At 50.5% G+C, this 25,494-nt stretch overlaps 2 protein-coding genes across 3 annotated transcripts in view; one reads left to right on the top strand and one right to left on the bottom strand.

The window, feature by feature from the left end:
- SYN1 (synapsin I) overlaps window positions 1-25,494 on the bottom strand; it is a 51,009-nt gene that overhangs the window by 2,748 nt on the left and 22,767 nt on the right. For both annotated transcript variants that reach the window (XM_053891665.1, XM_053891666.1), the window contains exons 6-11: window positions 3,163-3,225; window positions 2,280-2,422; window positions 2,111-2,185; window positions 1,906-2,008; window positions 542-688; window positions 85-172 (exon numbers count right to left, since the gene is read on the bottom strand). In XM_053891665.1, the coding sequence (XP_053747640.1) occupies window positions 85-172; window positions 542-688; window positions 1,906-2,008; window positions 2,111-2,185; window positions 2,280-2,422; window positions 3,163-3,225 (619 nt within the window). The remainder of the gene's footprint in view (window positions 1-84; window positions 173-541; window positions 689-1,905; window positions 2,009-2,110; window positions 2,186-2,279; window positions 2,423-3,162; window positions 3,226-25,494) is intronic.
- Window positions 8,554-11,611, top strand: TIMP1 (TIMP metallopeptidase inhibitor 1). Its single transcript, XM_019417605.2, is given in 6 exon segments — window positions 8,554-8,618; window positions 8,620-8,683; window positions 9,694-9,773; window positions 9,958-10,084; window positions 10,363-10,487; window positions 11,338-11,611. Coding segments are annotated over 6 exon segments (624 nt in total). The 5' UTR covers window positions 8,554-8,561; the 3' UTR covers window positions 11,509-11,611.

The raw sequence follows: 25,494 nt of genomic DNA, 5'->3' as shown, positions 1-25,494 counted from the left end.
AGGGACAGAAAGAGTGCAATGTGAGAGGTGGGGGGTGGGGGTTGCCAGTACAGTCAGGGCCCAGGAAGCCGGCCCCTCACTTACCCTGTGGTGGGGGTCGTTGCTGAGCTGGAGGTCCTGAGGGCTGCTGGGAGGTCTGGCGGCCCAAGGGCGGGGCCCCTGGGGACGGAGTCTGCGGCAGAGGAGTGGAGCAGGAGAGGTTAAAAATAGTTACCGGCCAGCCAGAGCATCAGCCAATCAAAATGACACGGGCTCCCACTGTGCTGGGTGTTGACGCGTCTGTGGCTGAGCTGAGGGGATATCAAGCTGGGGAGGGGGGAGCTCTTTGGGGGGGAAGGGTTGGGAGGCACTCGGGGAAGTCAGGGTAGCAGCCATTTTATCAATTTTTACGAGCAATTGGTAATTGCCGCCACACATGTGCACTGCCAGTGCCCTTTGCCTGCTGACTATCAGCTCTGTGGCAGCATGACCGAGGGTTGGCCTGGCAGCCACTAGCCCCCCTCTGGCCAGCTCCGCCCTCGCTCAGCACCAGGGGCCTGACCTGGCCGTGGGAGCCCCTGCCGGGGGAGGCATCCCGCTGCCGCTGCCTGGGCAGGGCCTGGGCCATCTTGTTGACCACAAGCTCTACGATGAGCTGCTTGTCTTCATCTTGGTGGTCCCCGATGAGTGGCATGGAGGAGCCCACCACCTGGGGGAGGGAAACGGATCCGGTGAGGAGAGCGGCAGGAAGTGCATGGGAGGGTGACAGCCACCGAGCACCCTTAAGCTGGGGAAAGGCACGGGCTGGTGCCAAGGAAAGATTCAGTTTGAGAAGCACCAGCTTTGCAGTGCGATGAAGGCTTGTCTTTTACAAGGTACAGGACAGCTCCTGAAGGGAGCCTACAGCTTAGAGCACAGCTCCACAAATTAGGGCCCGCGGGCCAAATCCAGCCCAGACGCCTGTCTTTGGCCCCTAGAGCCAAGGATGGGTTTTACATTTTTTGATGGTAGGTAAGAGAACAAAAGAAGATCTTGTGATATGTGAAAATATACATTTCAATTTTTATATCCCGACAGTTTTAGGGGAGCGTTTGTTTTGTACGTATTGTCTTCGGCTGCTTTTGCAGAGAAGCTGCAACAGAGACTGTATGGCCCACACAGCCTAAAATGTGCACTGTCTGGACCTTGACCGAAAACATTTGCCAATCCCTGCTTTACAGTTTGCTAGGTGTTCTGTCATTTACAAAGAACTTCGTGGTGGCTATAGTACTTTATAGTTTACAAAGCTCCTTGTCCTTTTCAAGGGACTAGGGGATATATGGTATGTTTAGACTTTAGAAAAGTGCTTTGCATGGGCGCCACTGTTTACAAAATGCCTCACCGTGTAGAAAGCGCTCCAATTTTCAAGGCATTTTATGGTTTCCAAATTGCCTTACCGTTTGCCAGGGGCACTGCTGTGTACAAACAGATTTAGAATTTTGCGAGTGCTTTGCTTTAGGAACAAGAACCTCCCAGTTTACAGAGCTCCTTTCTTATAGTTTTATTTTTCTTTTAACGTTTATTCTTATTTTTGAGAGACAGAGCAGGAGGAAGGGAGGGGCAGAGAGAGAGGGAGACAGAATCGGAAGCACGCTCCAGGCTCTTAGCTGTCAGCACAGAGTCCGACGTGGGGCTCGAACTCACAGACTGCAAGATCATGACCCGAGCCGAAGTTGGACACTTAACCGACTGAGTCACGTGGGCGCCCCAATATACTTTGTAAAGCACTCGGCTGTTCCTCAAGCACCTCCTAATTTATGAGGTACTTTACAGTTCACAGAGTGCCTTTATAGCAACCTGGGCCATGGAGAGCTTCATGGCTTATGGAACGATGCTGCCATGCACCTGCCCCACCCCGTACCCCTACCAATTCCTGGGTGCTCCCACCTCAATGATGTGATCCCTTCCATCCTTGCCATGCAGTGCTTCCACTGCGCAGATGTCCAGTCCCCCAAAAATCTCGGAGCACGTATCCACCCACAGCTTGTACCTGCCGAGATGTGGGGCAAGGAAGCCTGTCAGTGCCCGGCCGGCCTGCGTAGCCATGCTTCCCCCCTAGCGTCCCCTCCCTCTGAGTCCAGGCCACCCCCACCTGTCAGACATGGCGATCTGCTCGAGCATGGCAGAGCCGGTGTTGGTCTTCCAGTTTCCTGACACTGACGTCCTCCTGGGGGGACAAGACGAGAGAGGACAGAAGCTCAGGGAAGCCCAGGTTGCACAGGGCAGGGGGCCCCTACTCAGGCCTCGGCCTCTCCACTCACATATAGGCTTTGTAGTTCTGCCCAATTTTCTGGACGCGCACGTCATATTTGGCATCAATGAAGGGCTCAGCAGTGGCATATGTCTTGGTCAGTGCCACGACGCTCGCGATGTCCTGGAAGTCGTGCTGGTTGTCCACTTTGACCTGTAGGAGTGGGGCGGGGATCAGGACCTGATTAGGACAAGGTGGCAGCGGGCGGGGGGGGGGGGGTGTCCCGGGGCGGGGGCATGGACGTAAATGACACGGGTGAGCCAAGTACGTACAAATTCAGTGGATACGCCAAGACACTCGGGCATGCATAATTCTGGGGGTCCTAGTTTTTACACGTACACAGCAGACACACAGGTGGGGATATGCAACTTTGAACATACTAAAAACAATTGAGTTGTCCACTTTAAATGGGTAAGTTGTATGGTAGGTGGGTTATATCCCAGTAAATCTGTGGAAAAACTGTGTGTATATATGGCCTATGTGTACGGGTACCGCAACACACAATCGGTTGTATACACGATATACAAGCATACACATTACAAGTCTGCTTTCTACGCAAACAGAGACAAAATCAGGTGGACGGAATGCACACAGGACCCCAAGACGCTTGAACATAAAAGATTATATAGCGTGTGTTCAACACAGGGGCATGTGTATACACAAACACAATGCTGGCTACATGAACAAAGTAACAGGACGCATAAACCTGGTTGAATGTATGACAAACTCTAAGAATGTGAGGGAAAAAAATCCAAAAAGACAAAGACACCCCAGGACACACAATCACACAGAATTACTGGAGTGCTTTGAATACGCAATATACGTATGCACCATGCCAGGAGCACGCACCATTTCCAAACACACACACCTACACACCCCATCTGGGGACTCACCTTGCCCATCCCGGAGTGTGCATGCCCCATCTTCACAACCACAGGGTACGTCGTGCTGCTGAGCTGGTAGGGCGGAAAGGCAGAGCAGGGTCAGGGCAGGAGGGCCATCACAGGGGTGGTGGTGGGGGGCTGAGGGAAGCCCGTTCTGTGGGAGCCACATTAGAAGCCATTTCCCAGAAGAGGCGAGTCAGGGACAGTCAGCAGCGGGGGTCACACACACACACATACACACACACGTTTCTGTGCCCAGAATTGAACTCAGAGCCCTGCCTGCCTGTCCCTCCCTCCACTACTCTCAAGTCCCAGACATCCCGCCTCTGCTTTCCCGGGCAGAGGCATGGGATAGGGGTGGGGGTGGGGGACTTTTCCGGAAAAGGGAAAGTTTGTTTTTATAATGAGTGGATGATAGAGAAGTGAGTGTGTGCATGTGCATGCACGGGGGTGTGGTGGCAAGCATGTAGTAACCGGATCCCTCAGCCAGGCCTCGTGTGTAAGCATCGTCCGTGCACAGAAGCGACCCGGAGGCACGCACACAAACCCTCAGAACTCAGATCTACACAACCAAGCCCAGAGATTGCCAAGTAGGTTGAGACCCACGAGATGGAAAGACACACAACCAACGCAGGCTCAGTCAGAGCACACCTTGCTCTCCGGCTGCAGAGGTCCACACATTCAGCCAGCCAGGCACTTCTGGCCAGCCTCTGCCCAGCAGCACACGCTTTGGGGCACACACACACAGCCCCTTTCCTGGGACCTACACAGCATGAAGGATTGCCCATGCAGTACAGAGACCACCCTCAGAGGCACAGCCACGGAGCGCACAGGCACACACAACCCCGACAGGCACACACGACAGAACTGGGCACGTACTCACACCCAACACTCACAGACACACCCGCGACACTCCCGGGCACACGCACGAGGAAGACCCACGCCACATATAGAGGTACACACTCCTAGGTCGTCACATAACCACCAAGACTCAGCACAGAGAGCCGCACCAGACGGGGAGGGGGGGGGCACACCCAAAGTACATCTAGGGACGCGCACACACAACGCGCCTTGCCACCCATACAAACGGAGAGGCGCACACACAGCCAGGGACACCCAGAGTCTTCCTAAGTGTAGGCACTTCCGGGTGTGTGCGTGCACACGCACACTCACACGTCCAGGTGTGGGGATGCCTCAGGCCTCCCGCGACCCCGGGGGCGGGCAGGGGCTCGGGTTGGGCAAGCTGCGCGCACACGGCCGCGCCGCCCCCTCCGCTGTCCCGCGGGGTAGAGAGAGGGCATTCCCGGAGGGGCTGCCCGGGCGGCGGCGGTTCCCGGTTCCCGACAGGCACAGGAAGCCCGCAGGCTCAGGGTGACCGATTGACCTTCAGGCCTCACCCTCTCTCCGCACCCCCACCTTCCTCATTTCCCAAATGACTGGCGTCATCACGGGTCCCCCGAGAGGCACCGCGTTGGGAAGGGGGCTGCGGTGATCCTCTCGTTAGCGTTCCGGGGCAGCAGCGCAGAGGCAGCGCTTGACGTTAACACTCGGGCACACACACAACTCAGGAACACCACCTCCACAATTACATGCGCAACTTAGACCCGCTCTGCAGAAGCAGAGGTACAACTCCCAGGAGCGACACAAAACACACAGGTGCGCAACACTAGGGGCGCACACACAGTTCTCAGAGGCAGACACAGAGCAGAGCTGCGCGCAAGTGCACATGCGCGCACAGGCCCCCACCTCGAGGTCTCTAGGCCCCTCTTTTCTTGTTTTTAAATTTTATTAAATTTTTTAATGTTTATTTTTTAGAGAGTGTGTGTGAGCAAAGGAGGGGCAGAGAGAGAGGGAGACACAGAATCCAAAGCAGACTCCAGGCTCTGAGCTGTCAGCACAGAGCCCCACACGGGGCTCGAACTCACGAACCCAGGGATCATGACCTGAGTGGAAGTCGAATGCTTCACCGACTGAGCCACCCAGGCCAGGCCCCTCTTCTCACAAACCCTCCTTGTTTCCTCTGGACTTGAGCCTGAACGCAACCCCGTGTGTATGTGCGCGACTATGCCCGCACAGCGTGCATGCTGGGAGCTTTGCACTCCAGGATCCCCTGGAGAGCCCTAGGTTTGCATCTTGGCCTCGCCTCTTCCTAAAGCCATGTGGAAGCCCGGGTCAGGTCGCCTAACCTTCTCTGGGCCTCAGTTTCCTGATCTGCACAAAGGGCACCAGGAGGCCCAAGCACTTGGCACGTGGTGGAGATGGCCGGGCATCCACACTGCACACCCAGCCGGCCCCACGGCCCCCACACCCATGCAATGTCCCCCAGGGGCTGCACATCCGGATACATCTCCGCGAAACCCCACCGGTTTCAAAACCCGCACTATGACCCGGATGCACAGAACCCCTCACGTGTAGACAGTCGGCCACACTCGCTGCTGACTCAGGCTTGAGAGAGCTGGCATCCGAAGCAGGGTCAGTGAGGGGCTGCAGCAGGGTTTTCCCTTCCCGCACGGCTCCCACTGGCCGAGCTCTGACTTACTCAACCCCTGCCTCGTTCACTCTCCCTCCCCACTTTCACAACCGGCGGCTCCAAATTCCTGGTTTACTCCCCCTCCCCCCTCTGCCCCCCCCCCCCCCCCCTGCCGGACGGGCCGTTTCTTCATTCTCATTCCTGGGTAGGTCACTCGACCCCTCAGCGTGTCTGGGTTTCCTCATCGGCATCAGGAGATACGCCAAGTCCCTAAGTCACAGGCAAATTGTGAGGAACAGATTGCTTACTTCAGGAAAAGCGCTGAGCCCTGTTTTCTGGCACACAGGAAGCCGCCCTCCTCAAAAAGTGTTGGCTACTGCTATTGGTACTGGGTCAGCATCCCTTGGCCAGCCGACATGAATTACCAAGGTGGCAATCGGGACTGACTGAGATGAAGTGCTCACAAAGGTTCCAGAACGCTGTTCGGTACCCACAGTACTGGGGGGGGGGGGCGGGTGTCGTTTTTGTGGGGGTGGTGCTGGTGACTGGGCTAACCTCCCTGAGTTAAGCAAGCTTCGTTAGCAAGGGGGCCATGAGGACTGAAAGAATTTACACAAGGAATATAGGACACAGCGCACAGCACCATCACTGTTATCATTGGTCTGCCTTCCTCAACCAACAAAGGATGTTAATTAGCCCTTAGAGCCCTTTCCCAGGACCCCAGGGAAGATTCAGGCAGCATCTGGAAGCTGGTGGGCAGGGATTGCCTCACCACCCCCCCCCCACCCCCCACCCCCCACCCCCCCGCCCCGCCCCAGAGGTGTGGGAGGGGTGGTGGGGAAGGGGCAGGGCAGGATGGGAGGGGATCCGTTTTCTACTGACTCACAGCCCTCTTTCACCACCAGTGAGCCGCCCCCCCCCCCTCCACCGTAATGCTCACTAATTCACTGGCACTTTCCCCACAGGTCAGGGCCGTGCCATGGCTGGGGTGAGATCCTGGCACCAGTTAACCTAGGTTCAAATCCCAGCCATGCCCGGTGATCCTCGGAAGGTTCTTCAATCCCTCTATGCCTCATAGTTCCTCATCTGTAAAAATGGGACTAATACCGGTACCCATCTCGGAGGTTTACTGTGAGCTCTAAGTGAGAAAAAATATGCTGAGTGCCTGGGACACAGTTGGTGCTGTATAAATGCTATTTATTTACCTATGTGTTTATTTTTTCAAGGATTTTATTTTTAAGCAATCTCTACACCCAACGTGGGGCTTGAACTCACAACCCCGACTAAGATTAAGAGTTGCAGGCTCCACCGACTGAGCCAGCCAGGCGCCCCAAGTCTGTGTTTTTTGTGAGGGGTTAACATCCAGGCTCTGGCTCCAGGCCACCTGAGTTCAAATGCCAGTTCTGCTGCTTATTAACTGTGATCTTGGATACGTCACTTAACCTCTCAGTGCCTCAGTTGCCCCCCTTGTATTCCTCCTCCTCTCACTTGCCTTACTCTCTCCACTGCTTCTACCTAATTTGTTTCCTCTCTGCCTCCCTCACCCCTTCACCAGACTGTCAGAACTACCAAAGAGAGGGATTTGTGTGTGTGCCTGGCACACAGTAGGTGCACAAGACATGCTTACTAAAAGGATGGACTAACTCAGGCTTCGGCCACGGGGATTTTGGGGGACGTAGGTGATGGGGTAGACTTTGGAGAGAGTTTGGAGACTTCAGGGAATTGCCCTGAGTGTTGGGGTGGGGGCTAGGGAGTAGTCCTGCCTCTAAGCCCTCCCCAGAGGCTGCCTGGAAGGACTAGTGTCGGACGATGGATGGATTGACAGACGGACAAGCGTGGAGATGGGGGCGGGTGGCCAGGGCGAGGCCCAGCGGGAGGGAGAGGAGGAGGGCGCATCTCCTTTTCGGCAGCCCTTGCTTGGCCCGCCCCTTGGCCTCCACGGAGGGTGGGCGGATGAGTAATGCATCCAGGAAGCCTGGAGGCCTGTGGTTTCCGCACCACTGCCACCCCCCGCCCCTCTCGTGGACATTTATCCTCCGCTGCTCAGGCCCTGCCACTGTCGCCTCAGACCCAGCGCCTGGAGAGATCCACCAGAGGTAGGCAGGGGCCCGGGAGGCCCTCGGGACCTGAAGCTTGGCGGGAGCTTTCCTGCGGGACGTCTGGCCGCTCAGCCTGGCCAGCGGGTACCAGGACTCTGGGCTGGTTCAGGGGAGGAGGGCGGGAGTGGGGGGGTGGTGGTGGTGCTGGAACTTCTCCCCCAATTCCCACACTCCAGACTCCTTGGAACCCCGATCTCTATCCCGGACTCCTCCAAACCCATGAGCCCCCTAATATCACAGCTGCCTCCCAGGCTGCCAACTCCCCTAAATTCCCTCACTGCCCCCCCAACCCTCCTAAATCCCCAACTCCACGACTTTCCCTGCTCCCAAATCCCTCAGGCACCCCAACCCCTGAAGCCTCCAAACTCTCTGAACCCCCAACCTCCTCCGGACTCCTCAGCTTCTCTCCACTCCCCCCATCTCACTATGCACAACCCTGAAACCCCAAACTCCCCTGGCTCCCTGAACCCCAAATTCCTCACCCCCAGCTTCTCGACCTTCTGACTTCCCAACGTCCCTAAATCCTGCAAACCCTCTGCCCCCTTATTCTGCAAACACCACAGCCTTGTAGCCCGCCCCCCTGCCCCCCCCCCCCCCGACTCTCCCAATCTGTGAAATTGCATGAGCTCCACAAGTCCTAGACTCTCCCGACCCCCGACCCTCTGCCCTCTCAGCTCCTCTGGGCTCCAAGATCCCCACCCCCCCTTAAAATCTCCACTGCCCCCCCCCAACCCCTCAAGCCCAGAGTACGGAGGCTTAATCCCGTTCCAGGCTGGGGAGGGCGCTGCCCACCTCGCAGAGGACCGCTGACCCCTCCTCTCCACCCTGCAGAACTCACCATGGCACCCTTGGCGCCCCTGGCCTCCTGCATCCTGTTGTTGCTGTGGCTGGCAGCCCCCCAGCCGGGCCTGTACCTGTGCCCCACTCCACCCGCAGACTGCCTTCTGCAGCTCGGACTTCAGTAAGTGTGCCCCACTCTGCCCGCACAGTCTGTGCGTTTGCTTTTGGGGGGTTCACAGTGGTGCCGACCCCTGGAACAAATCCACTCAGCCTGCACTGACTCTGCTTTAGCCGCACCGGCATCCTTGTGCTTCCTTGATTACTCTGAGCCCAATCCCACCTCCGGGGGCCTGTGTACTGGCAGCTTCCTCTGCCTGGTACACCCTCCCCCCACACCCCAGGTATCTACATGGGTGGCGGCCTCCTATGTCAGGATGGCCTTCCCTGTTCAAAATTTATATATATATGTATACATATATATACATATATGTGTGTGTGTATATATATATATATACACACACACACACATATAAAGTTTATTTATTTATTTTGAGAGAGAGAGAGAGAAGGAGCAGGGGGAGGCCAGAGAAAGAGGGAGAGAGAGAATCCCAGCACGGAGGCTGACTAGGGTTCGAACTCACCAATGGTGAGATCATGACCTTTGCCGAAACCAAGAGCCAGTCACGTAACCAACGGAGCCACCCGGGTGCCCCCCTCCCTGTTCAGGATTTTAACCCCTGTCCCCTAGTACCCCCTGATCGCCATGTCTGAAATTCCTCATCGCACTAAATACTTTGTAACATTCCATGTACGTATTATTTCGCTTGTGTTTAGCCTCCTTCTGGTTGGAATGTGAGCTCCACAAGAGGGGGGGGGGGAGGTTCTGTGTTTTGTTCACTGTTGTGTTCCTAACACCCAGAACAGTGCCTGGCACACAGCAGGCTCTGGAATATTTGTTGAGTGAATGAACACATGATGAATATATGAAAAAGGCTTTAAGCAGCGCCTGGCAAAGAGTAGTCGCTCAATATACCAATCAAATCAATTAACCGGTGTGTAAATAGCTTAGTGAGCTGACATCTAGCGATCCCTATTTAAGTATGTGCTTCGCCGGTATTAGTATTGTGATTATTTTATTTTATTGGCTCCTGCAGTCCATTTGACTCGTCTCTCCCCCCTCCTCTCCTGCAGTCATCAGGGCCAAGTTCGTGGGGACCGCAGAAGTCAACCAGACTGCCTTAAGCCAGCGTTATGAGATCAAGATGACCAAGGTATCCCTCCTGCCCTTTTCCCAGCAGTTCCTAACTTCTTCCTTCCCGTCAAAGTAAAAGCCAAGGGCCACCGGTTTGTCGAGGAAGTTGGCTGTGATGTCAGGATGCTCTACGACTTCAGGGAAGAACGTGGAGGGGGAGGAATATAGCAGTAAAAGAGATTCTTCCCCTCACCTATCGACAGATGTTCAAAGGGTTCAGCGCCTTGGGGGATGCCTCTGACATCCGGTTCGTCTACACCCCCACCGCGGAGAGCGTCTGCGGATACTTCCACAGGTCCCAGAACCGCAGCGAGGAGTTTCTCATCGCCGGTGAGGCCCCGCCCCCTCGTCCTGTGCCACGCCGGCCCGTCCCTCTGACGCCGCCTGGCGCCGCGAGGGGGCGAGGCTCGGAGGGACTGGTCCCAGTTGAAATGGGAACCGCCCCAATTTCAGCCTATCGGAAGGCGGCGGGGGGGGGGGGGGCTTTTGCCCAGCGGGGGTCTGTGCGCCCGGGACGCCAATCAGGCGCCGCCCTCCCCTCCCCCCCCCCCTCCCCGCCGACGCCGGCCCAGCTGATCAGCTGCTGCCTCTTGCCCCCTGCCCCCCAGGAAAACTGCGGAACGGACACCTGCACATCAATACCTGCAGTTACGTGGTTCCCTGGAACAGTCTGAGTTCCTCTCAGCGCCGGGGCTTCACCAAGACCTATGCTGCTGGCTGCGAAGAATGCACCGTGAGTACCTGGGCCCTGCCCGCCACCTGGAGAGCGGTCCTTGGGTTCTTACCCAAACCCTGGCTTCTTTCTTGCTTCTCCTGACCATTCCTTGTCCGTATGGCTGCTCCCCAAACCCTAGTGCTGTCCCTGATCTCTCTTGCTGGTCCCCCGAAACCTGAGACTGGAAATTCTGGTTCTTCTTTGCTCTGTGTCTCGTACCTGGGGATTCGCTGTTCCCTGGACTTTCTGGCTGCTTCCTGTCCCTCTAAATCCCCCTTGGGACTATTTTCTAGTCCCTCTGTCTATTCTTGACCCCCCAGGGATTGTTTCTTGGTTCCCTAGAATGTTCTCCAGGAACCCAAAGCGCCGATCCCCCAACCCACTGACTCCTCCCCAGCACATCTGATTATTTCTCTGTAGCTCTGACTGCTCCGTACACAAGGGTGTGTTACATTGCCCTTCCAACCATTCCAAGGCTATTTTCTGGTGGCCCTGAATGTCCTCTGATCCCAGTGACTGTGCGTCTGAGCCCCATGGCTCTATCCTATGCCTGTGCCCCACTGGCCAGCTGTTCCCCGCCACTACTGCCGCTTGTTCCCTATCCTATGGAATAGTTTCCCTGGAAAACTGTCTGACCGCCCCCCCCCCCCCCCCATGACTGTTCTCCAGCCACCATTCCAGGAAACTGATCAGTTCCCTGGATTACCATCACCTTGCCAAGCCCAATGCCTGTTCCTCCAATGGGAGGGGCTGTTCTCAAGTCTCTCCCCAGGTGGGGCAACAGGTCTCCCTAGGCAGCCCAGTGTTGAAAACTGAGTAGGGGCGGGAGGCGAAGCCCTCAGAGATGTGCCTCCCTCCCCTCCTCTAGGTATTTTCCTGTTCATCCATCCCCTGCAAACTGCAGAATGACACTCACTGCTTGTGGACAGACCAGTTCCTCATAGGCACTGACAAGGGTTTCCAGAGCCGCCACCTTGCCTGCCTGCCTAGAGAGCCAGGGATATGCACCTGGCAGTCCCTGAGGACCCGGATGGCCTGAATCTGGCCCCCAGCGGAAGCTGAAGCCTGCACAGTGTTCACCCCATTTCCCACTCCTGTCTTTCTTTATCCCAAACAATGAAATAAACAACTACCATCCAGCAGGCAGTGTCCCCGTGTAATGTGTGGGAACAAAGCCATGTCACTGATGACCCGGTGGGAGCACCCTGGGACCAATGCCAAGGGAGTGGGGGATGCGAAATCGGCTTTGTATATTTGTACGTAAAATTTGAGGTACTGATGGGGCGCCTGGGTGGCTCACTTAGTTGGGTATCCGGCTTCGGCTCAGGTCACGATCTCACGGTTCGTGGGTTCGAGCCCTGTGTTGGGCTCTGTGCTGACAGCTCAGAGCCTGGAACCTGCTTCGGATTCTGGGTCTCCCTCTCTCTCTGCCCCTCCCCCACTCAGGCTCTGTCTCTCTCTCTCTCTCTCTCTCTCTCTTTCTCGAGAATAAAAAACATTTAAAAAAATTGAGGTGGGGCGCCTGGGTGGCTCAGTCGGTTAAGCGTCCGACTTCGGCTCAGGTCATGATCTCGAGGTCCGTGAGTTCAAGCCCCGCGTCGGGCTCTGTGCTGACAGCTCAGAGCCTGGAGCCTGTTTCAGATTCTGTGTCTCCCTCTCTCTGACCCTCCCCCGTTCATGCTTGGTCTCTCTCTGTCTCAAAAATAAATAAACGTTAAAAAAAATAAAATAAAAAAAAATTGAGGTACTGGTAATAATCGTCTACCTTGGCATTAGCATTGGCAATCTTTAACATCAGTACTGGCCATTCAACCTGCATCATCAACCACAATTCACTGGACAATCTCTCTGCTCGGTACTTTGGAACATTTTACTAGACCAATTTATACTTCCTATTTGCACAAGGCTCTCTAGAAAATTATCCCACTACTGACAGATCACCGTCTCACTGGCAAATTCCTCTGTTCACAAATCCCTTCCAGTTGACGAGCTCATTGACAGATGTCTTATCAATTGGCCAACGGAACGGCTCTTGTCCCTTGGGCACTGTCCTGATGTCATTGAGGAGGATGTCCTGTCCCATCCAGATCTGTAGGTGTTACTGTCCACACCTTTGGCTTTTTACTGTGAGTCTGACTGGAGTGAAAGAGGAAACCTCCAGGGGGGCTCAGGGCCCCCACAATACCCCTCCCAGCCAGGGACTCTGGAAGAAGGGGTAGCTCTGGCTTCCCCCGGCCACCCCATGGCCTGTGGGAGATTCCTTGGAAGTGGCTGTTTGCGGAATAGGAGGGATGAGGAGAAGGTGCGATCTGGAGATCCCCAAGCTCTGTCCTTCTCCCCCTTCCCCTACCTCTCCTCCCCTCACTCTGACCACCTCTGAAGGAAATACCGACAGCAGTGAAGTGCAGGTGGGGTTCAAAATGGGGACCAACCACATGTGTCAGCCCATCCCTCACCCCCCACGTACCTCCTCCTACACAGCTGTTCCCTCACCAAAGCTGGGGGCTCTAGACCCAAACCTCACCTTTCTGGTTCATCCTCCCCCATAAAAGCTGAGTGACAGACTTTTCCCCAGCACATCTGATTATTGTTCTGCAGCTCTGACTGCCCCCCACATGAGGCTGTGTTACGTTGCCCTTCTGACTATTCCAAGTCTTAGGCCTTCCTGCTTCCAAGCCTCCCTGGGCCCTTCCCCATCCCTGGCTCCTGTCCCCTCCACTCCAAAGATCCTCACTCGAGTGAGGCCCCTGGGAACCACAATTTCAGACTGGTGCAAACATTTAACAGAACACTCAAGTGTCCTGTCAGCCTCGATCTGCTTGAAAAAGATCCCAATGCATCTTTGGTGAAGGAGAGGACCCCCAAATTCCCTCCTGTCAGACTACACTCCGCTCCTAACAAGAAGAAGCCAGGTCTCCTCCAGGGAATTCTGGGTCAGCAAGCTGGATCCCCGGATCCTCTGGCACTCCTGGGAGATTCCCCCAGGGCCCAAGTATGTCCTAGATCGGGATGGGTAGACTTCGGGGTGCCTGGGTGACTCATTTGGTTAAGTGTCCGACTTTAGCTCAGGTCACAATCTCGTGGTTTGTGGGTTTGAGCCCTGCGTCGGGCTCTGTGCTGACAACTCGGAGCCTGGAACTTGTTTCAGATTCTGTGTCTCCCCTTCTCTCTGCCCCTCCCCCACTCAAGCTCTGTCTCTCTCACTCTTAAATATGAAGAAATGTTTAAAAATTTTTTACAAAGGATGGGTAGATTTTGAGCACTCAGGGCCTATCTGCCTGTGCAGGGGACACCCACTGCAGTGACAATTTCTACCTGAACATCTACATCTTGGGTATGCCCTGGGAGGATCTAAACCCTGTCTGCTAAAAGGGGCAAATGGCAGCCTTCTCGGATGGGTTTGACTGTAAGGGCCCTGGTGGCCCTTGTCGCTATTGGCTCAGCAGCTCCTACCAGTTTACCAAATTCTAGTATCAGCTCCCTGCATTGCTATGCTGTTGTTCCCTGACCCCAGGACCCATTTCCTGAGCCCTCAGCTATTTTAATCCCTGGGAGGAAGGTGAAGCAGAAGGAGGCAGTGGAAAAGGATGGAGCCCAGTGTGGAGGCCATTCTCCTGCCGACCTGCCGACCTGCCCACCTGCAGGTGGTGCCCTGGATAGAGACATCAATGCTTTGTGGACAGGGCTGACCACCAGGCCCTACTGAGGCCAGAACAGCATATGAGGCCTCCTCCCGCAGACCCTGGCAGGAGCTCCTGGCAGGATATCTGTAGTCCTGGGGTCACTACATCCCCCCTTCACTCTTCTAGAAAATCCACTATGGGGCGCCTGGGTGGCTCAGTCGGTTAAGTGTCCGACTCTTGGTTTTGGCTCAGGTCATGATCTCACACTGTGAGTTTGAGCCTCGCACCGGACTCTGCGCTGACAGTGCGAAGCCTGCTTCAGATTCTCTCTCTCTCTCTCTCTCTCCCTCCCTCGCTGCCCCCCCCCCCCGCCCCGTTCGTGCTCTCTCTCTCTTTCAAAAATAAATAAGTAAACATTTGAAAACAAAAGATTTTAAGGGGAGCCTGGGTGGCTCCGTCGGTTGAGCGTCTGACTTTGGCTCAGGTCATGATCTCACGGTTCACGAGTTCAAGCCCCATGTCGCGCTCTGTGCTGACAGCTCAGAGCCTGGAGCCTACTTCAGATTCTGTGTCTCCCTCTCTCTCTGCCCTTCCCCCATTCATTCTCTCTCTCTCTCTCTCTCTCAAAAATAAACAAACATTAAAAAATTAAAAAAAAAAAGGATTTTAAAAAAGTTCACTAAAGTGAGTGAGTTACCCCCCTCCCCCCCACTCCAGCATTCCATGTATCTGGGTGTGAATTTCCCCTTGGGAGAGACTGATGGCTGAGAGAAAGCACATGGGGGAAGTGTGATAGCCTTGTGACACGTGCAGCATGGGGGGGGGTCGCAGCATGGGGGGGGCGGTACAGCTCAGTGGGTAGCCTGGGGGCCAGCCCTTCCCTCACCTGAGGCTCAAAACTTCTCCGTGAAAAATGGGCCTCACAGTCCCTACCCAGAATCCTTCTGAGGTCTGTGCTAGGTTTGGAGGATGATTAAAGGGTGTGTTTGCCCCTTGGGTACTTTTTCAGGTCAAAACACGAAACTCTCATAATAACTCCATGTGAAATCTTTCTAACAGTGACTTCATTTCTAGCCCGGCCATGTGTAGTGGTTAAGAACATGAATGCTGGAGCCAGGTCATTTGCAATTCAGATCCTGCCCCTTCCATGTACTGGGTCTGTGTCTTTGGGGGAATCACATTACCCCTTTGTGCCTCAGTTTCCACATCTGTAAAACAGGGATAAAAAGAATGCCTAACTCGCAGGGACAATGTGAACATTAAATGAGGGAGTACATGTAAAATGTACTGGGCACGTAGCACTTACAAGTATTAGTTAGTAGTAGTAGTATGATAAATGTCATTTAATGTAAAGCTTTAGTAGTGATAATTTGTATCAGTATTGATTATTTACAATATTGGAAATAATGTATAATACCAGTAATACTAATTTAATGCACTCTGGAAACCTTAGTTTAACTCGTGATACTGATAATCCCCCCAGAGATGTTACAAATATTTAATATGCTCATTTGTAATGTTTTTCTTATCACTCTGAAGCTTATATACTTCTTCCCGGTGCACAAGTCTCCCCAACTGAAAAATACCGATGCTTTAAAAGATTTCTAAGAAAACCACTCTTCCCCAGTGATAATGTTCCCCACTATGAAGTCCTTACTGTGGATGACGAATCACCATACTTACAAATCTCTTCTGTTCCCAGGAATGCAGGTGACAAATTTCTAAGGTTAACTCTTTCCTTGGAAGAGTTCCCTCTCCTCACTGTACAAGTCCCCTCTTTCACAAATACCCCATAACAAATACCTCTGTTGAACTACCTACCACCTTATTCATAAATATCCCATTGACATATCCCCATGGATGGTCTCCATTAACAAATCTCCCCATTCAAAAATACCTAGCGGCAATCTATCACCCACTGATGGATCCCACTGACAAATATCTCTCTTCATAATTACCCACCATTTGCATATCCCCTACTGACCACTCAGTTGACAAATCTATTTATAAATGTCTTTCTATGACATAATTCCCACTGACAATCTTTTTTTAAAAGATTTTATTTTAACTAATCTCTATGCCTAACATGGGGCTTGAACTTACAACCCAGAGATCAAGAGTCGCATGCTCCACTGATTGAGCCAGCCAGACACCCCCCTCCCATTGACAATCTTTATTGACAAATCTCCCTATTCCTTTATCTAGACCCACTGACATATCTCCCCATTCAGACATGTGCATCGAAATTCCCCCATTGATAAACTCCCTTGTCAAATCTTCCCATTCAGAAATACCCACCATTGATATCAATGATAAGCCCATTTAAAAATCTTTCCATTCATTGAAACACACCCCTCCATATAGCCCCTATTGGTCGACCCTCATTGAAATCTCCCCATTGAAATTTCCCTATCCTTAGATATGTCTAATTGGAAAATCCCCTTGCTGGAACAGCTCCCAATCTATTACTATATTACGGTATTACCATATATGATCACATATCTCTTCCCACCCCCCAGTGACAGATGAAGAGGTAGATTTCTTTTCCTTTTTTTTAAGCTTTTAAAAAAAATTTTAAATAATCTCTACACTCAATGTGGGGCTTGAACTCACAACCCCGGGATTAAGAGTTGCATGCTCCACTGACTGAGCCAGCCAGGTGCCCCAAATGAAGAAGTAGATTTCTATAATAAGACCAGCCCTTTCTCTTCTCAATAGTGACTGACACCTATGTCTCACTGTCCAGCCCTGGACACTTCCTATACAGTACTGGTGAAATCTGAAGACCACCTCTTATCACACTGTAGAGCTCCCACCAAAGGAAACAATTAGGACACAAGTTGCCTTTCAGTGTGGGAATGAAGGCGGAGATTTTTTTAAAAAGGGAAGATAGGTTGAAAGTCTGTATAAGAAGCCATTAGAACCTCAGATACACTCCCGAACTCCTAATCCCCACTCCAGTAGAAGGAACTGAAAGAATAAAATAGAGGGTTCATGTGGGCAGGAATGCCCAGACTGTATGTACTACCTGTTGTTGACTATCTACCACTGGGGGCCTCATGCTGAACCTTTGTGGAGAGCTACAGCTCTGATGGATGGAGGTGGCCATTGGCCAGCGGCCCAGACTCAGTGTCCTTTCCTCCCACATTGGGGGCCTCCCCATGACCCCAGGCCCCTGGAAAGCAGTAGTGTTAGACAGGAGCTTCCCGAATCCTCTCCTGATTGGGGGGAGCTGGGCCAGAGAAAGATCACTCTTTCTTTTTAAAGTTTATTTTTTTTGAGGGGGAGCAGGGGCAGAGAGAGAGGGTGTGAGAGAGAATCCCAAGCAGGCTCTGTGCTGTCAGTGTGAAGCCTGATGTGGGGCTTGAACTCACGAACCATGAGGTCATGACCTGAGCCAGTCAGACACTCAATGGAGCCACCCAGGCATCCCAATATTTTTTCTTTTTCTTTTGTTTTTTGTAAGCTCTATGCCCAACATGGGGCTTGAACTCACAACCCTGAGATCAAGGGTCACACACTCCACTGGCTGAACCAGCCAGGTGCCCCTCATTCATTTTTTTTAAAGATCACTCCTCAACTCTCCCCCCACGTATGCTTCTCAAGCTCCTGCCATGAATCCTGCCTTCCTGCTGGTCACTGCTTTGCTCCTGGCTGTCTGTGACCACCCTTGGGCAAGCCTTCAGATGCTACCATCCACACCCCCATGCTATTTATTGTAACTCAGACATGGATAAGTCTAGGCAGGCTTCCAACCAGGGGCTCACAGCGAGGTTCCAGAAGGGTAGATAAAAACCCCTGAGGTGGTAGAACCTGCAGGGGAGTTGCTCTGCAAATTTTTTTTTCAGGAATCTTAGGGATGGGGGAAATCTTACCTGAACCCAAAAGGGCTTCCTGACACATTTCTCCCATCCCTAGTTCTCATGGCTTAATTCCTGGGGCTCATCCTCCTCATTGAGACTATGAGGCCTCATGAGTTCAAATCATGTAGGTACTTTGCCCACGTCTTCCTCATACCTGTCTCCCCACCAAAATACAAGCCCCTGACCCTGCTCTGGCTGAGGAAATGGGGTGGGTCTCTGAGACCCAAAAGCTACTGATATGATACTAAGATCCCATCCCCTCACCCCATAAATGCTCCTCAGTTTCAGTGTCCCTCTCCCTTTCCTCACTTCACAGACAATCAAGGTTCCTAAAGAGATTTTGAACCTCTGCTTCATAGAAGTACCAGAATATAAAGAACGATGTGGTTATATCTATCTGCATGCCCACCAAGAACAGCTGTGGGGATATTCATGAGTCTCTACCCTGCATGGACTCCTCATCTTCAAGCTTCTCCCCATATCAGCCCTGGAACAAGGTATCCCCTCCCCAGGGTATTTTCTCACAAGTGCTCCCCCCTCCCCAGGATACTGTGCTCCTCGTTTAGGCCAATCACAGCAAATTCTGTCCTCAACCCATACTGTCCTGAATCTTCAGGATTGACCACTTGTGGGTCACAGTTAGTCCTAGCCAAGGGACATCTGGTCACACTTTACTGACCCCCAAGAGTCAGGCATGACATCTGTCCCTTCTAGGCTCTTTGAGGGATGGGAACTTGCACTTCAAGAAATGAGTGGTGTATCCTTGGAAGGGGCTCAGAGGGGAGCATATCAGGGAGGCTTCCTGAATATCTGCAGGAAAGGGGGTCACTGGGCTCTGAGTGTGCCTCTCACGGATGCCTGCAGCCATAGCCCCACTCTTCCCTGTTCGGTGCTCTCCGTCCCCTCTGCCATCCCCTGATCCTTTGCCAGGTTCCCCATTCCCTGCCCCCCTGGTCCTTCCCCATGTTCCCTATCCCTCTCTCCCTGTTCCTGCTCCCTCTCCTTGCTCTCTTCTTTCCACCCTGCTCCCTGCTCCTCCCCTGTTTCCTCACCGTGAGCTATTCCCTTTCACTGTTCCCCGGCCCCTCCGCCCATTCTTAGTGCCTACTACTCTTCTCTCCCAGGACCGAAAGCCACGAGAAGAAGCATGGGGAGCAGTGTTCTGCCCAACCACATCTACATGCTTCCCTACGTAAATCCCAACCTTGTGCAGTGTCCATGGAGGGACACCTGTTGATTTGAACATGGGCAAGAACATGACGCCAGGAACTTGGCTGCCTTCCCTGGTGACCCAGTATCTGCTGTTGAACCCTCAAGTACAGTAGCCTTGGACCTGGACTTCTACTCGGCCACAGTGAGTTGGGGACTCTCCACCTTGTAAGCCTCTTCAAGTCCCACCGGCTTCCCACAACTGTCCCCTCAAGCCTCCCCAAAAGACCGTCACCTTCCAACTGTGCTGGGGATCTATTTGGTCATGTAGTGTTTCTTTAAAAAAAGTTTTTATGTTTATTTATTTTTGAGAGAGAGGGAGAGGCAGAGTGTGAGCAGGGGAGGGGCAGAGAGAGAGGGAGACACAATTCGAAGCAGGCTCCAGGCTCCGAGCTGTCAGCACAGAGCCCGACGCGGGGCTTGAACTCACGAACTGTGAGCTCATGACCTGAGCCGAAGTCGGATGCTTCACCAACTGAGCCACCCAGGCGCCCCTGGTCATGTAGTGTTTCTTGATCTGGATGCAGGCGATGGGAACGTGTTCGCTTTGGGAAAATTTAAGGAGCTGCACACTTGTGATGTGTCTGCTTTTCTGGACTTGTTATATCTCAGTGAAATTGGCCCCTCAAAAGAAAACTCCCCACATTATTAACACATCTCCCGTGTCCCTCCCTTCACTTCCTCACTCCCTCATGCCCTCTCCCTTTTCACACAACCTCCCCATCCCTGACACTGTTGATTCTCACTCCCAAGCACCCTCTCTTTCCCCACTGCACAGGGACCATGAATCCTGAGCCCAGAGAAGGGACTGGATCCAGAGAGGTCTTGGGGTAGGACTTCATCTGTTCCATTGTGAGCCCTCTATAAATACTTGCCGAGCCCTGAGTCAGCTGGAGTGTAGGCAGCAAGGGAGGGGAGGTCCCTATTCCTGCAGCAGCCCCCACCGCTAGGTCCGCTTGACCAAAAATCAGATCACTCCGCTATAGGGAAGCTGGGGTTAAAAGAAGTCAGGGCTGTGCTTAACAGAGTCCTCCCGTGTGCCCCATCCCTGACAGGTGACTATTTAGAGATGCTGAGCTGAGCAGCCCTGAGGATTCCTGGTGGCCTGCAGCCTGGATGGGAAGAGACAGGGTAGCAGAGCCAAAGTCTCGATATGTGCCTCCCACCACGTGATAGAGGATGGGTAACCTTCCAACCAGTGCCTCGAAGTACAGGGTGGGAGCAGACAGCTGCCACAAATCCAGGCGTGGCGTTTGCGGCTTCATGCCGCACAGTGGGGTGGGGGACAAACGAGGAAATGTGAGCGGCAAGCTGGCCTGCGGGAAGTCTAATGCCTGTGCCCCCACCCGCCACCGTCACCCACCATTAGCTCTGTCTTCTTCCTGGCCTCTTGAGTCATGTTCTTTCTGTCCCTGACAAAAATAGCCTCTACACGGCCACAGAACAGCCACGGGGTGTGACTGCCCTACTAGACATTGGTAGTTAATGAGAAAATATAGTTATTAAAATAGTACTGCATTGGTACAGGTATAGAGAAAGTGACCAGTGGACTGGAACGGTGTCCAGAACCTGCTCCAGAAATACATGAGATTTTAGTGTATGACAGAGAAATTTGAAACTGGATCTCAACCTACTTCATACTTTATACAAAAATCAGTTCCAGGAGCACCCGGGTGGCTCAATCGGTTCAGCAACCGACTTCGGCTCAGGTCACGATCTCAGGGTTCATGAGTTCGAGCCCCGTGGTGGGCTCTATGCTGAGGGCTTGGAGCCTGGAGCCTGCTTCAGATTCTGTGTCTCCCTCTGTCTCTCTGCCCCTCCCCTGGCTCACGCTCTATCTCTGTCTCTCAAAAATAAATAAACATTAAAAAAAGAGAAAATTCCAAAGAGCACACAGAATAAAGATGTTTGTAAAAGTGCTAAAAAAAAAAAGAGAAAAATCCATTTCACAACGAGGGAAAATTTGAATGTCAAAAACAAAGCTTGCCACTTTTACCATCCACACATTTCCATATGTATATGGGTCTATATACGGACTTTTAATTTTTCTTCCTTTAGTCTGTCAGACTGTCTATTCATGTGTCAGCATCATACTGTTTAAATTAGAAAACCTTCATAAAATGTTTCCTGGCAGAGGCATTAGACTCCCTGTGGGCTGTGAGGTCTAATTCCACACCCCCCGCCCCCAACTCATAGCTTTTCTTTTTTTTTTTTTTATGTGGATATTCTCGCATGTTTGCATTTCCATATGAACTTCACTATCAACTTTCATCAGTTGCAGATAAAAGCTTATAGGTATATTTTGGGGGATGACATTGAATTTATGAATTAACACCTGAGAAGGGAAACTGACATCTTTATGATACTAATTCATCCTATCCAAGAACAAGGAATGTCTTTGCATTTGTGTAAGTCTACCTTTGTGTCTTTCAAGAGTGTTTTAAGCTTTTCCTCATGTAAGTTTGCATTACCCCTTGCAGACTTTATCCTGAAGTATTTTATCTTTCATTTGTTATCATAAATGGGGTTTTCTCTTCTATTATGCATTATATCTGGTTGTGTCTATGGAAACTAATTTCTGTTTTTAATGTTTTTATTTATTTTTGAGAGAGAGAGAGAGTGCGCGCGCGTGCTCATATGAGTGGGGGAGGGGCAAAAAGAGGGAGATGGGGATCTGAAGCGGGCTCTGTGCTGACAGCAGAGAGCCCTACGTGGGGCTCGACTCATGAACCATGAGATCATGACCTGAGCTGAAGTTGGACGCTTAACCGACTGAGCCACCCAGGCGCCCCTGAAAACTAATTTCTATATGTTGATTTTGTATTCTATTATATTACTGAATTCTTTATTGTTTAAATTAGTTTATTATTGGTTCTCTTGGGGATTTCCAGGGATACTATTGATATTGTCATAAATAGAGATATTTTTGTGCCCTTTTTACCCATTCTTACATCTATAATTATTTTTTCTAGCCTAACTGCATTGGTCTAATACCTCCAAGTACAGTGTTGAAAAGGAGAGGAGACAGCAGGCATCTGCCTTGTTCCTGATCTTAGTGGAAATGCCTTCCATGTTGTCCCATTCAGTTGATGGTAACTTTAGGACTGACATATATAAATTTTATCATGTTAAGAAGTTGTCATGGCACCTGGGTGGCTCAGTCGGTTAAGTGTCCGACTCTTGCTTTGGGCTCATGTCCTGGTTTCACCATTCGTGAGTTTGAATCCCGCATCAGGCTCTGTGCTGACAGCACAGGGCCTGCAGGGAATTCTCTGTCTCCCTCTCTCTCTGCCTTTCTCACTCTCTCAAAAATAAATAAATAAACATTAAAAAAATGAGTTATCAGTTGATTTCTATTTTTGAATGATTTTATCATTTTGTCAAAGCCTTTTAAAATATCTATGGAAATGATTGTATGATTTTCTCATTAGATCTATTAATATGTTGCATTATATTAACAAATCACCTATAAAGAACCATCCTTGCATTGCCAGAAGGAAACTCACTTGCTTGGTTATGCTACATAATTTTCTTACTGTAGTTTTGAATTCATTTGCTAATATTTCATTTAGGATTTTTGCATTGATATTCACTAGTGAATATGTGTGCATGATTTTTTGTGTGCAGTCAATGTGATAATTGTTTTAGAAAAACCATGTAGAAGTTTCTTCTCCTCTTCTGTTCTCTGGAACAATTTATTTGTCTTTGGGATTGACTGCTCTTTAACAGTTTGGTAGAATTCTCCTGTGAAACCATCTGGGCCTGATGCTTTCTTATGAAGTAGTTCCTTACTCAGTTTCTCTATTTCTTTTATAGAAATTGGTCTGTTAAGCTCTAATGGGGTCAATTTTGGTAAACTGTGTATCCCTAGAAAATTATCCATTTCATTTAGATTTTAAATTTTATCTGTTATATGCCTTTTTATATTTTGACTTTTGGAATCATGCTAATGTCTTATATTTAAGCCACAGATAGGGAAAAAAACCTAAAATTTACTACAAGGAGAAACAAATTATATTTGAAATAAAATGAATAATGTAATCATGCTGAATGAACAATAAAATGAGCTAAACCAAGAAACTTTTGAATACAGTATTTTGACTGTATGTCCTCATCTAAAGACCTAAAAAGGGCCAACAAATTTCAAGCTCTACCTTACTGTTTGTTTTTCATAGTGGTATGGATGTTGAAATTCTAAAAATACATCTCTATATTGTAGGATTGAACAAATGAGTAGACACATTGATGATATTGGAGGCTAGGGTTCATGCTGTTATAGAAGAAAAATATAGAATGAGGGAAAGCTAAAAGGAACCCTGTGATGTGTTGGATTAGAATTGGAGGTATCAGTATGAACACATGAAATTATATATATATATATATATATATATATATATATATATAATATATTCATATATAACATATTCATATATATTTCCCAGCACTATCTAATGACAAGGCTTAGAAGTAAAGATATTCCGATATCAATGAGTACATCTAGCTCCCATATCTTGGCTTTGAAATACTATTATATTAGGGCTGGGAAAGAAAAAGGTATGTCTGGAGGTGATATCAGTGGCCTATAAAAATCCTCTCTTTCATAAAAGCAATGAGAATAGTAGCAAAAATTGTCAAAATTATTTTTTTCAGAACTCTAGAAAGTGACCAAAGGTTTATAACAATTCAGGAGGCACCTAGTCAAGAAAAATGGCTGAAACTCAGGAAGAACAGTAAGCTTTGTAGCATCTGAACTTTCCCTGTTCCCATCCTCTTCTCCACACCTCCACAACGGCCTTGAAAATCAACAGCCTTGCAATCCTGATGAAAACCAGCAGCCTAGCAGACACAGGAGGAGGCACAACAGGGTTGGAGCTTCCTCCCAAGTTCCATTCCTAGAGAACTATCTTCATTTAACTTGTCTTGGCACTTTCCTAGAAAACTCCATTCATGGGGCTTGTCTACTTGATTTGACTCAGAGTTCACCTAGTGTGAACAGCTTTCCCTGGGGGTTCTTTTCAAAAACAATGAGTAGCAATTGTTTAACACAGCAATGCTTAAGGCGGAGATTATAGTTAGGACAAACAACAAGCTGACCAAAAAAACCTAACAGGAAAAGTTGGGTAATGAGATATCCATAAGAGGCTTTGAAAAGCTCTGACATTCCTAGGAGTCTAGAAAGCCACAAATATGACTAAGCTGTGTGCCGGCTCAGGATCTCTGACTGACCTTGAGGCTCTGCAAAATCAGGAAGTAAAGGCTAAGGCAAGGTTGTAAATAGCCTGCCAGAGCGTTGAAGGCCTGCTCTGAACGTGCACACAGGACCCATCAGCAAAAGCTCAGAGACTTAATGGTTCTAGGTGTTTTTTTTTTTTACTTTTTGAACATTTTTTAGTTTTATTTTTTGGAAGACAGAGACAGAGCACGAGCAGGGAAGGGCAGAGAGACAGAGAGGGAGACACAGAATCTGAAGCAGGCTTCAGGCTCTGAGCTGTCAGCACAGAGCCTGACATGGAGCTTGAAGCCAGGGACACGAGATCATGACCTGAGCTGAAGTTGGACCCTCAACTGACTGAGCCACCCAGGCGCCCTGATGGCTCTAGGTGTTTAAAGAAATATCTGCTATTAATTACCTGACCCCTAAGCTAATGGAGTAGAGACTTCTTCGGCCATGTAGGACAAAGAATACAACCTTTATGGAACCAGTTCAGGAATGTCACTAAAAAAACAAAGAGCAAGAAAAACAAACCCTGGAGTTGGGGTGAGAATCTGATTTTCAGAGCTGCCGTACTATATTATTTATAATGTTAATTTTCAACAGAAACTCATGAGACGTGCAAAGAAACAATAAAGTATGACCCAAACAGAGAAAGATAAAATATCCAACAGACATTGTCCCTACGGAAACCCAGATATTGGAATCAATAGACAGACTATAAATCAACTAATTAAAATATTTTCAAAAGACTAAAAGGAATCATGTCTGAAGAACTAAATAAATGTATGAGAATGAAGTTCTAACAAATAGACTATCGGTAAAAAGGTAGAATTTATCAAATGATAGAATTCCAGAAGTGAAAAACACAATAACTGAAATAAAAATTCACTACAGGGGCGCCTGGGTGGCTCAGTCGGTTGAGTGTCCAACTCTTGGTTTCGGCTCAGGTCATGATTTCACGGTTTGTGAGGTTGAGCCCTGCGTTGGGCTCTGGACTTGGGTTTCTCTTTCTTTCCCTCTCTCTCTGCCCCTCCCCCCCAACTCTCTCTCTCAAAAATAAATAAACTTAAAAAAAATTCACTAGAGGGGCTCAACGGTAGATTCGAGCTGCCAGA

This window comes from Panthera pardus, unplaced genomic scaffold (genome assembly GCF_024362965.1).
Source record: "Panthera pardus isolate Hobbes unplaced genomic scaffold, ASM2436296v1 HiC_scaffold_27, whole genome shotgun sequence".
Classification (NCBI taxonomy): Eukaryota; Metazoa; Chordata; class Mammalia; order Carnivora; family Felidae; genus Panthera; species Panthera pardus.
This window is presented reverse-complemented; position numbering and strand designations above follow the sequence as displayed.